At 35.7% G+C, this 12226-nt stretch overlaps 1 protein-coding gene across 2 annotated transcripts in view; it reads left to right on the top strand.

Annotated features, from left to right (window-relative positions):
* HYCC1 (hyccin PI4KA lipid kinase complex subunit 1) overlaps window positions 1–12226 on the top strand; it is an 86449-nt gene that overhangs the window by 60745 nt on the left and 13478 nt on the right. For both annotated transcript variants that reach the window (XM_053609083.1, XM_053609084.1), the window contains exons 8-10: window positions 6093–6209; window positions 9199–9286; window positions 10348–10507. In XM_053609083.1, the coding sequence (XP_053465058.1) occupies window positions 6093–6209; window positions 9199–9286; window positions 10348–10507 (365 nt within the window). The remainder of the gene's footprint in view (window positions 1–6092; window positions 6210–9198; window positions 9287–10347; window positions 10508–12226) is intronic.

Below are 12226 nucleotides of genomic sequence, written 5' to 3' on the forward strand. Positions count from 1 at the left end.
GATTTTATTTTTGCAAGAAGTTAGTTAAATTTTATGAATAACAGAATGTGAATTATTAAAAGGAGATTTCTATAGAAAATGCAGCATTGCTGTGTGATACCATGTCAAATCAAAATGACCTCAATATTTGCAAGGTACAACTGAGACTATATGTGATATGTAGTCAAAAACCCAAGCATGTTGAAAAAAGATAGCTTTTTTCAAAACACCATTTCTTGAAAAGGTAATTTCAGGGCGGCACCTGTGGCTCAAAGGAGTAGGGCACTGGCCCCATATACACCAGAGGTGGCATGTTCAAACCTGGCCCTGGCCAAAAACTGCAAAAAAAAAAAAAAAAAAAAGGTAATTTCAGCTGGACATTTTTTCCAGTTTGTAAAGGTCATTAATGAGCAGGATGATATATATGAATTGTTTGAAGATTGTGCAGCTGTTATAGACCTATTAATTGGAGTATATAATGAAAGGTTCACTGACTTTGAGAATCATGACATAACACTGAAATTAGCATTTCAGCCTCATGTAGGTGATATCACCAAGGCACCTAAAGAACTACAGATGGAATTTTTTTTTGAGACAGTGTCTCTGTCACCCTGGGCAGAGTGCGATGCCATCATCATAACTCACAGCAACCTCAAACTCTTGAGCTTGAGTGATCCTCTTGCCTCAGTTTTTCTATTTCTTTTTAATAGAGATGAGGTCTCACTCTTGCTCAGACTGGTCTTGAACTCCTGAGCTCAAGAAATTCACCCACCTCGGTCTCCTAGAGTGCTAGGATTACAGGTGTGAGCACCCATGCTGGGCCTCTATAGATAGAATTAATCTCAGTAGATGACATTTTAAAGTCATTGATGCTAAGAAAGATCCGATTAAAATATAGAAAAAGGCAGTAGAACTATCCATGTCTTTGGCAACAGGCCCCCCAAATGCTTTCTTGCTAAATAGATTCTTGCAAATCTAGATTCTCCTACCTAACCTAAATCAGGGTGCCCTTAAGGTCACAAATGATTGATGCCCACCTAGAGGATCAACTGAAACTGCAGACCTCCATGCTGCAACCAAATATTCAAATGCTTTCCAACAAAAACAAACATAATAAAGTCACTAAAAGGTTGGTTAACTTTAAAATTATCAATTAGTTTTCATTTTTTGACATTACTAAGTACAAGTAGTTAGATTTTTTATAAAATAATGTATGTTTTTAACTATATCTCGTTGAAGTACTAGGGTGTCTTGAATGTCACCTTATTTCATTATTGCTCCCACTCCTGGATACTCTGTCAATTGCTAGAGATTTCCTGAGGTCAGGAACTTTGTCTCATTTACTGCTCTATCCTGAGAACTTAGAGAAGTGTATGGTGTACAGCAGAACCTTGATAACTATTTGTTGAATGAATGAATGATAGATGAGCTCTTCTGCTTTAGTTTTATGACTAGGTAAGTAGAATTAGGATTAAAGGAAATAATTACATTTTTACTTTAAAAAAAAATCTTTCATTGGTAAATATAAACATCACCAGTTTTAATTTTATTGGTTATAAAAACTAACACTTTGCCTTTCTCAGTAAAGGATTAATTTCAACCTTTAACAGATGACTGCTTATTTCCTTACAAATAGCTAGCAGAGAAAATGAGAGAACCTCAATTTTTCCTGGTAAATCTTTCAAGTGTGTTGATATTTGAGAGATTTGCCTCTGTAGTTCTTACATGAAGGAAATTTAAAAGTTGAGTGACAATCCTAGAGCTGTCGCAAAGTTGTTTTTTTTTTTTAAGTTATGTAATGACTGCAGTAAGTATCTTTCTAACCATATTCTCTTTCCTGCATTACTTCATTCTGATTTCTAAACCTGTATGTCCAATCCAGGAGCCACCAAGATGTCCCACAGATACTTTGTAAGATTTAGAACTCTTGAAACATGGAAAACATCCAGCAGAGGTGTCATGCAGCCTGAGGGTTCTATATACCTCTCTGGGGCCATGTTGGGTAGTATTGTTGGAAGAAAACTATACAGGCAGTCTCCGACTTACAAACATGCAACTTATGTACCATTTGCACTGACAAACAGTGTGTAACAGCTGTTACAGTAAGTCTCTGAGGTACAGATATTATACTGATGTACGACTTACAGAAACTATCTCATTTATAACCTGGGGACTACCTGTATCAGATTAAATATTGGTTTGGTTGTGTTGACAGAGATAAATAGTGGTAATTTAAAGTTGACATGTATTTCTCGCTCAGGTGAAAGTCCCAGCTGGTTAGATGGCCTTGGGATAGACTGGCTATGTCTGTAATATAATCCATCCAGCTCCTGTGTTGGGAGTCTGCGAGTATGGACATGGTCCGTATGGTTGCTGATCACTAGTGTACATCTGCCTTCTGTCCTGAACACAGGGAGAAAGAGAGTGGAAGGAATGCAGCTGTCTTTTAATAGCATAATCTAGAAGTTTCACCACTTTGATTAGCATACTATTATTCAGAACTTAGTCACATGGTCACACAAATGTTAGGAAGGCTAGAAGATGTCTCTAGAAGGGTGGCCATTGTTCCTAGTTAAAATTGGTGGAGGAGGAAGAGAGTATGCTTTATATATATTATTAAAAATAGATGTTGGGGTAGTGATAGTTTTATAAGCAGCCTTACCGTCTCATGTGATTATTATTGATTATATAAAGGACAGACTTGTTTCTAAAGTTAAGAGGGATGGCAGTACTTTTGATGGAAGATGGACAGGGGGAGCAGGACAAACCTTATATCATAACCTTAAAAATCAACGTATCTGCAACTTAGCGTCTTCCACTACAGTATGCTCTATTTGTTCTAATAGATACTATTTGTTCATGATACTACAGTCCAGCCAGCTATCCAAATTTAATGTGGAAATAATTATCCACTCCTCTTATGTGGTATTTCATCAGCCTCACCTTCTATTTTTCCTAGAAGTGACTGCAATCCCTCCTTCCTCCTTCTCTCCACCATTACTTCTTTGGATCAGTTCCCCTGCATCTCCTGGGATATTTTGACCCCACGCCACACACCTTCACTCTCAATGACCTCTTCCAGGATACCCAGTGTGATATTATTGAAAGATCAATCTGATAGTGTTATTGTTATTCCTTTGCTTAAAATAAACCAAAACAAAAATCTTTAGTTGTTCCCAGCATCTATGTAATAAACCTAGCAGGTTACTCCATGTTCGTACTCTGATCTGATGAGCTTCTCCATTTTCTAGTTTCCTACCATTCCATCCTATTAAAATGTTCCCCATCTCCTCGATGCCGTGCTGTTTCATCTCTTCTTCCTTTGCCCTTTTCTGTGATTTCTGTGGGAAAAATACTGCTTTTTCATCAAGACTCAGTTCAAAGAAATCTTATCCTGAGAAGCCCTCTCTGACCTGAAATGTTACCAGATGAAAAGGGTCCGGCCACCTGTCACTGTCAGCCAATATACAGAGACAGGTCCACCAAACTGTCAGAAGGCCGGGATTCTGGAGCACAGTGAGAATAGTCGCTCTAAGACTGTTGTTTTTCTATTTTTAATATTACAGTCTTATACATTTAAGTTTAAAGTGAAGACCACGTTAACCCTTATCTTAAACAATGATTGGCAAAACCCATGACTCATAAACAATAACACTTTAATTTAAAAGTTAATTTCCTAAATCAATCTACATAAACTACTCAAGATAGGCATCTTTACGGTGGGAGCTAAATTCACAAAACAGTAGGAATGGGAGACAGGGTGAAGGTCAGGCAGGACCTAAACCAACCAGACCAGCTGTGTCCTGTCTGCCCCAGCCTGACAGACTCCATCTTATTCTCACTGCATGTGTTTTCAAAACATGTCAGAGACACACTTCTTCCCCCTAAGTTTACTGTGCTCTCCTTTTGGCACCTCTGGAACTTGCTTATGCAATGTGTGCTTACAGATTGGACTTAGAGTCCCCTTGGAAACTAGTGTCTGGCACAAGATCAGTCTTTAATGAGCATTTACTGAATGAATAAGTGGAATTCATTGAAAAATCTTGTCTTTCATGCATTGGTTCTCTATTATTTACTACTATCCCTAGCATAAAAAGTGGAAAGTATAAGAAAGTAAAATTCTCTAAATTTGCTTCTTTAGACAATAAGAGTAAGAGGAGTCTCTATTCTAGTTTGGGCATAAATTTGTATTATTTCAAATGAAGTTAGAGTTGGTTTTATTTTACATGCAGCAGATTTTTCTCAGTTTTCCTGCTTACTTTTTATTCTTGGTTGTAAAGAATTCTGAAATTTTAGTATCAAATGAGTTTATATTTTTCTTTAAAGTTACTTTGAATTAATGACATTCTCTGGGAGATACTTTTGAGATCGTCTTGGGCATTTTTAAGTGAAGGCTGGGGAGAGTGGGTGAATAATTTTAGCCTATTAGCTAGTGCTTTATTAAGTGGAGGTTGTATTACATCAAGCACAGCATATTATGAGAAAACAGCTATTTACTAATAAATTTATTTATTAAAAATAGAAACTTATTTTTTTATTTTAAAAACAGTACATCTCGATCATAGAAAATTTAGAAATTGTATATAAATATAAAGAAGAAAATAGGTCTATAATCCCACAGATCAGAGATAATTATGAGTTTGTATATGATCTTTTGAAGCAACACAAAACATATGCGTATTTATTACAAAATGGGATTATGCTGCATGATGTTTTGTGTAATTTTTCTCCTGTCATTTGAATAGAATTTCAAAACATCACATTTAATTTCTTCATAGTATTCTTTTTTTTTTTTTTTCTTTGAGACAGAGTCTCACTTTGTTGCCCTTGGTAGAGTTCTGTGGTGTCAGAGCTCATAGCAACCTCAAATTCTCAGGCTCAAGCAATTCTCTTGCCTCAGCCTCCCAAGTAGCTGGGACTATAGGCACCCGCCACAATACCTGGCTATTTTTAGAGATGGGGTCTTACATTTGCTCAGGCTGGTCTTGAACTTGTGAGCTCAAGCAATCCACCCACCTCTGCCTCCCAGAGTGTTAGGATTACAGGCGTGAGCCACTGTGCCCAGGCTTTCATAGAATTCTCTGAATGATTTATATAGCTGGTCGCCTATGTTGGACTTTTCATGGCTTCCTTTTTATTATAATAAATACTCCTTAACTTTAGTACTCCTTTAATATACCTTACTATAATAAATATTTCTTTATATTTCAATTTTGTTTATGGTAGTTTTAATTTAGTAAAATCTATTGCTGCTTCTTTATAGTTATACCTTTGATGCCATGATTAAGCAGCATGCAGAGAGTTTGCTTATGTTTTATTTATACAGCTATTTGCTTATGTTTTGTTTGTTTTATGGTTTTTAAACATTAAGAATTTTACTCTATATAAAGTTTATTATGGTGCACTTATATGAGTTTATTATAGCACTTTTTATGTCAAGAACTCTGTCAGGCAGTTTTTAGTTCTACACTTCTCACATCCTCAATTTGGTCAATCCAGAAATCTGCCTTATACAACTGCCTCCTGGTGACTACTTCCCTGAGGAACAACTAGATACAATTTACTTGACTGGCCTCACTGACTTCCACATCACACATGGATTTCACAAATATGCCACCATGACTCTCAGTCATACTGTGACCTCCTGAAGCGCGTGCCAGCTTACTTTAAACCTACCAATCAGAACTTCCCATGCAAACCTGCTTGGCTAATGATACCCTGAATCTTGGTAGAGGCTTTGGTTCATGGGTCCTTCCCTCTGTCCCCCTCCTCATACTGACCAGCCTCTGTGTGGCCTTTGGGCATGCTTTTGCATGCTTTTGGCTTGTACGTAATACAGTCTTTATTTCCAAAAAGAAAAAATTCTGTCAGGAATTGAAGATCGTACCGCAGATCTATTTATTACAACTAGTGCCAAGTTTCATGTAATAGGTTTTGTGGTAGCCTAAAATTATTAATAATTGAATTGACCAAAATTAGCAAATCAAAATTCTTTGTTTCATAGATACTAGGTTTGTCATGAAAATGTTCCTAATGTATTGTTCAGTTTTAAATGTTAGAAAATAAATGCCTAAATTTGTACTAATTTTACAAATTTATTTTGGTCTTTCTAGAATCTGTGTTTGTGGATATCCTCGACAACATGTAAGAAAATATAAAAGTATAAGTAGCAGGATTCCAGTTTCTTCAGGATTCATGGTGCAAATGTTAACAGGAATTTATTTTGCCTTGTAAGTTTATCTCATATGCAAATTAAACCTTTGATCTCTTTAAATAAATAATGTATTAAATACATTAAATAATGTATTATCACTATATTATAATACCAACAGATAAAAGATAAGCACAGTTTTGTGAAAGAATATGAATCAAGATTTTGATAATAGTTTTATTATTTCAAATAGTTTTATTATTTGCAGTTCTGAAGAGCTTGTAACTAGCTAAAACACTTCATCATCTTTCTTTAGTTCAAGGGCAGAATGAAAATTAGTAACACTTAAATGTATAGTCCCTTTCTTTATTACTTTTTTGGGCTATAATTTCCAAATAGATGTTTTTCTCCAATGAACTCATCATTTTCCATTTCTGGAAACATTAGCTCTTAAAAAACATTTTAGAGCTTCTTTGATCAGAAATAGTTCATTATTAACTTACTATTAATTTCTCATATTAGCGTTTAGTCTTACCTAATGACTTAAGTACTAGTATTTTTTCTTTCATTTTATAATTCTCTGCTACACATGTCCTACTGTACATCGCACAATATTCACTTGATACTTTAATTTTTCCTGGTAGATAATAACCTTCTTGCCTAAAGGCAGAGATTGTGGTCTTGGACCAAATCTGGCCTGCTGTCTATTTTTATAAAGTTTTATTGAAACACAGTCACACCCATTTCTTTGTGTATTGTCTGTGGCCGCTTTTGTGTTGCAGCAGTAGAGTTGAATAGTTGTGATAGACATGGTAAGGCCCACAAGCCTAAAATACTGGTCTGATCCTTTAAACAATTTTTTTTCTGACCCCTATGTTAGCCCAGCAATATCGTCCCACAGTTCTTGGATGCCCTGATCTGTTTTATTTTATCTTTTTTTCCTTTGTGTTTCAGTTAGGAAACTGAAATTGTGTTTCAGTTAGGAAACTAAAATTGTGTTTCAATTTCTATTGATCTATTCTATCTTCATGTTTACTGATTTCTTTTTTCCTTGACTAAGTTGAAGCCACTAATAGGGCTATTGAAGGAGTACCTTTTCTCTGTTACCACGTTTTATTTCTGGCCTTTTCACTTGACCCTCTTTCAGTTTCCATCTTGCTACTGAACTCTTCATCTGTTCATGCATGTTGTGAATCTTTTCCAGTAGCCTTTGGCGTATTAATCATAGTTATTCTAATTTTCCTGATAACTTTAACATCTGGGTCATCTCTGAATTTAGTTCTATTGATTGCTTTATCTCTGGGTAGGTTTTTTCCCCCTGTTTTTTGTGTGCTTTGTTAATTTTTCATTGTCCATGATTTTGTTCAGACATAGGAAAGTAGAGACTGAGGTAAATATTATGACAGGAAATAGGCAGGCCTCTTTTCTTCTAGAATGCTAGTGGAGTCATCATAGGCAGGAGTGAGCTGGGGTTGGGTTTTGTTATTGCTATGATGACCTTCAGGGCACCACCTACTTCAAATTGTTCTAGGGCTACTTGGTACATAATGTGAAAGCTGGATTGCTAGAGGGATTTTCTTTGTGTTCCTGTTTCCTCCTCAGCTTCCAGCCTTCTCTGTATGCCTGTGCTTCAGAAAGGGTCTCTGTCCAGGTTCTTGCATCTCCTCCAGCCGTAGAGTGTTGTTGCTTGTTTCTAGGTGTCTACTAGCCTGTGGTGGGATGGTGGAGGGAAGTAGTCTTCTCTGTTGTCCCGTTTCAGCATCAATTCTAGGCAGACACCACATCCCTGCGTCTCAAAGATGCAAGTTTCTCAGTAGTACTGCCGCTCCTTCAAAGGTAAGAGACCGTTAGTGATCTCAGCATAGAATGAAGGCTTATTTCTTTTTCTCCTTTTTTCTTAACCTCAGAGCCAAATTGATCTTCAGTTGTGTCCTGGAGGTGAAGGGGTTTGCTGCTGTTTCCTCAAAGGCTTTTAAAACTTTTGTTCCATGTAAGAAAAGGGTCTGGCTGGATCTTTGTGCTTTTCCCACGTGAATGGCCTCCCTTCTCCTTCAGGCCTGTCCCACCAAGGGCAGCTTTCTTAGGACCTTTGGCCTGTGTCCGGACTTTCTTGTGAATGTGGAGAAGAGTCTGTGAATGGGTACAAGCTCCTCTTGTATGTGCTCCCAGAGAGTCTATGCTTTCGTGCTATTCTGTAAGTTGGCTTTTAGACCTTTGGTTTTAGGAATTTGTTAAAAAGTTCAGCTGAATTCTTCTTAACCTCTTGTATTGTGGTCCATTTCTCCTTAGAGGCACCTGCGCACCCATAGAGTTCAGGCTACTTAGATGCCTATTACCTTAGCTGTTCGATGTATTCATGAGAAGTTATAATTCGGAAGATTACCTGGCTTTGTCATGTATTTATGGAGCAATACTTTTTCCAGTTGTTTAGGTCTCACTCACACTCTTAATGTAATTCACACCTCTTTATTTGTTGGCAAATGGCCAAGCCATTATATCTCTATTCATTTTTCTCATTTAGCCAATTTTCAGGAAGACATAAGGAAGACATATCTTTGAAAATTCACACACACATGCACACGCGCACACACACACTTTTCCTCTCACATTTCTTTGCTGTTTGTAATATACGTCATGTACACTCTTAAAAGAGTACCAAAATGTAAGGAAATAACTATTCAGGATATTGCAAGCCACAGTAATTGTAGATTCTCATTAAAACCTGTGGGACCTATGCAGTAATTTGACCATTAAGTGTTCTGAACATTATTTTAAGGTATGTAATTTATTATTCTCTGAGTTGCTTTGAAAGGGTAAAATGCTTTGAAATTGCTTTAACTTTTTTTGATTTCTGTCCTATAAATTGTCATATTCTTTAGAGAAAAAATATACATCTATAAAATTTTCTTTGCTATTAATAGGCTTTTAGATATAATTGAAAGGAATTCAAGGATTTAAAAATATTTTTTTAAGAGTAATAGAATGTTAAGCACTATGCTAATGTGATCTGTGATTTTCCTCAGTAAAGATAGTTTCTCATTATATTTGGTTCAATTCTAATTTTATAGTTATAATGGAGAATGGGATTTAGCTCAAAAAGCATTGGATGATATTATATATAGAGCCCAGCTAGAGTTATATCCAGAGCCATTGCTGGTAAGTACCTTACTTATTTGTGTAAATTTTATAATTTAAGATTTATCAACTTAGACCTATAAATTGAGTCATTCACAGTTCATTAATATGTCATTAATACTCAGTGATTCATACTTTTGTTACACTTGGGAAATTTTGCAATTTAAAAAGGTATATGTAAAAATTGGAAAATTTCATTAGGCTAACTTCCTGGATATCTGATAGTCTTTTTAACTTGTAAGAATGTTCTCCTTGCCCGTTTTCCTAAGTGAAGTATCACGAACACTGCAAGTACCCAGTACTAAATTAGAATTAATAGATTAACTCCTGTATACTCACGAGGGAGAAAAACTCAGTGAAATTCCAACAGGGAGGAGGGAAGAAGGTGGGAAAGGGGGAAGGTGTTGAGCAAATTCCAACCCAAAGGGTACATTGCACAGGTATGTGGACCCTACCTGGGAGTGGGTACCAGACTCTTATCTTACTAACTACGGAATCTAATTGTTCATACCTCCACATTACTGTGAAGGAAAAAAAAGAGTGTTCTCCTTAACATACTTTAGCTGCACTTATTAATTAGCACTTCGAAATATAATATTTTGGAAGTTTTAACTTCATCACTTACGTATTTTTTAACCATGAGTTTTCTTCTGAGCTCATACTTCTTATTTTAAAGCAGGCATCCTCAAACTGCGGCCCGTGGGCCACATGAAGCGGAGTGAATTGTATTTGTTCCCGTTTTGTTTTTTACTTCAAAATAAGATATGTGCAGGGTGCATAGGAATTTGTTCATAGTTATTTTGTTTAAACTATAGTCCGGCCCTCCAACAGTCTGAGGGACAGTGAATTGGCCCCCTGTTTAAAAAGTTTGAGGACGCCTGTTCTAAAGGATTTATGTGACATCTTATGAAACATCTTGGAGAGAGTGCATTCTTTATATGAACTTGTTAGCATTTAGCGTCATGTTTTATGTAAGGGTAAAACAATGCATCTGTTAATGTCAATCTTAAAGCTATATTTTTGCCCCAGTTGCCTAATGGATGAGGGATTGGCATCCTTAAACTATATTTTTTCCTTCTTAGGTTGCTAATGCTATAAAGGCTTCATTGCCTCATGGTGCCATGAAATCTAGTAAGGAAGGTACAAGGTGCATTCAAGTTGAAATCACACCAACTTCCTCTAGAATATCAAGAAATGCAGTTACCAGCATGTCAATAAGAGGACATAGGTGGAAAAGACATGGTAAGAATACATAATTCATCAAGTTAGGGCATTGTTGATTCTTTCACATTTCTCTCTGTACTTTTGGTGCTATAACTTTCAACTTTAGTAACTAGTACACTAGTAGTCTGGAAGGAAGAGTTGTGGAGTCACCCTTAACTCATTATCCAGGAGCAATGGGCAACAAGAAAAATAGAGCCTCTTACAAGGTTACACGTGTGAATGAAAATTTATTTAAGAATCATGTTAGCTTTTAAATTTTATTTTGGTAAAGTGGAAGAATATGGAATATGCATTTTAAAATTATTCAGATATTTTGGGTTTCTATTCATAAGTATTTGCAAATATTTCTAAATTAATGTTACTGATTTCTTAATTAGCTTTTTAGCAAGTAAACTTGCATGTTAAAGTAGAACGACTAATGGAGACTTTAAACCCTTTCCCTGGACTTCCCGTTAAGGAATGCCATAGTATTAATGAAAGACAAGGCATTCCTATTTCCTTGAAATTATTTTTCTTTCAAGATTTTCTTATGTGTTATTATTTCCTTGTCTGGAAATATTTTATTATTTTAACATTTTACTCGAAGTTAATTTCATTCATCATGGCTTTGTCAATGCTTTCCTTCCTTCTCTTTTAATTCATTATTCTTTATTTAATTTCTTATGCTTTTTATAACTTCTGTCCTATCTTGAAGTTATTTCAGTAGCAAGAATCAGTGTAAGACAGGGATTACTGTCACCTTCCTCAGAGAATAACCATTGGATAAGAAGTAAAACCCCACTTTTTTACCCCAAGCAAACATGTATATTAGGGATAAAACAAAATCCATCTTCTATTTTCTTCTTCCTATGAAGTGAAATGAAAATGGTGGTTTCTTTTGATATATTCAATTCCAGTTATATCATGTTCTCTATGGAGAAAATGGGAAAAGATAAGAATGATTTTGTTTATGGTGAACTAGAAAGTTAATGATGAGAACAGTTACCATTGTTTTTTCACTCAAGGCAATCTAGGAGATTGTGTGTCAAAAAAAGAATGACAATGAAATTATGGCATTTACCTAGTGATCTTTTTTGATCTTTTTTTCCCTAAAGTTACTATGACAATTCTTGAAAGTCCCATAGGAAGGCATAAAAGAGGTGATGGTGTTTGTCAGTAACAAGGCAGATTATGCTAGTGTTTAAAACATACAAAGTCTAAACATACTTCATTTGATTTCATGAAAATTATGCTGCCGAATGGGGCTGGATTACAGGTAGAAAGTCATTTAGCTAGATATGTTGGGTACCCTAAGATCAGTTTTGTTTTGTTTTGTTTAGTTTTGTTTCGGAATCAAGGTCAATTTTTCTGTTTTGGCATTAATGTGTAAAAATAGGCACAGAGACCATAAACCAGATCGTAATGGTCACTGTGGCCATGATTGCTCCCAATGACTGCTACAGGAAACACAAGAATGAATTTTCATGTCTTTTTCACTTTCCCTTCTTCTTATTTAGGTTGATACATTGGGAATTAGGGGGGAAGTGTAGTTCCTATAGGTAAAAACGTGAAACGTGATTCTCCCTCATGTTTGTGCATGTGTGTGTGTCAGAGGGTATATCTATGTGTCCAGGTGCACATTTAACAGAAAAATATATATACCCTGCAATAAAATGGCTGCCATTTTCCAGAAAGGTTTTATAGGAAACATTTACCAAAAAGATGAGAAAATACTGCTTGAATATATTGTATCTCTTA

This window comes from Nycticebus coucang, chromosome 11 (genome assembly GCF_027406575.1).
Source record: "Nycticebus coucang isolate mNycCou1 chromosome 11, mNycCou1.pri, whole genome shotgun sequence".
Taxonomy (NCBI): Eukaryota; Metazoa; Chordata; class Mammalia; order Primates; family Lorisidae; genus Nycticebus; species Nycticebus coucang.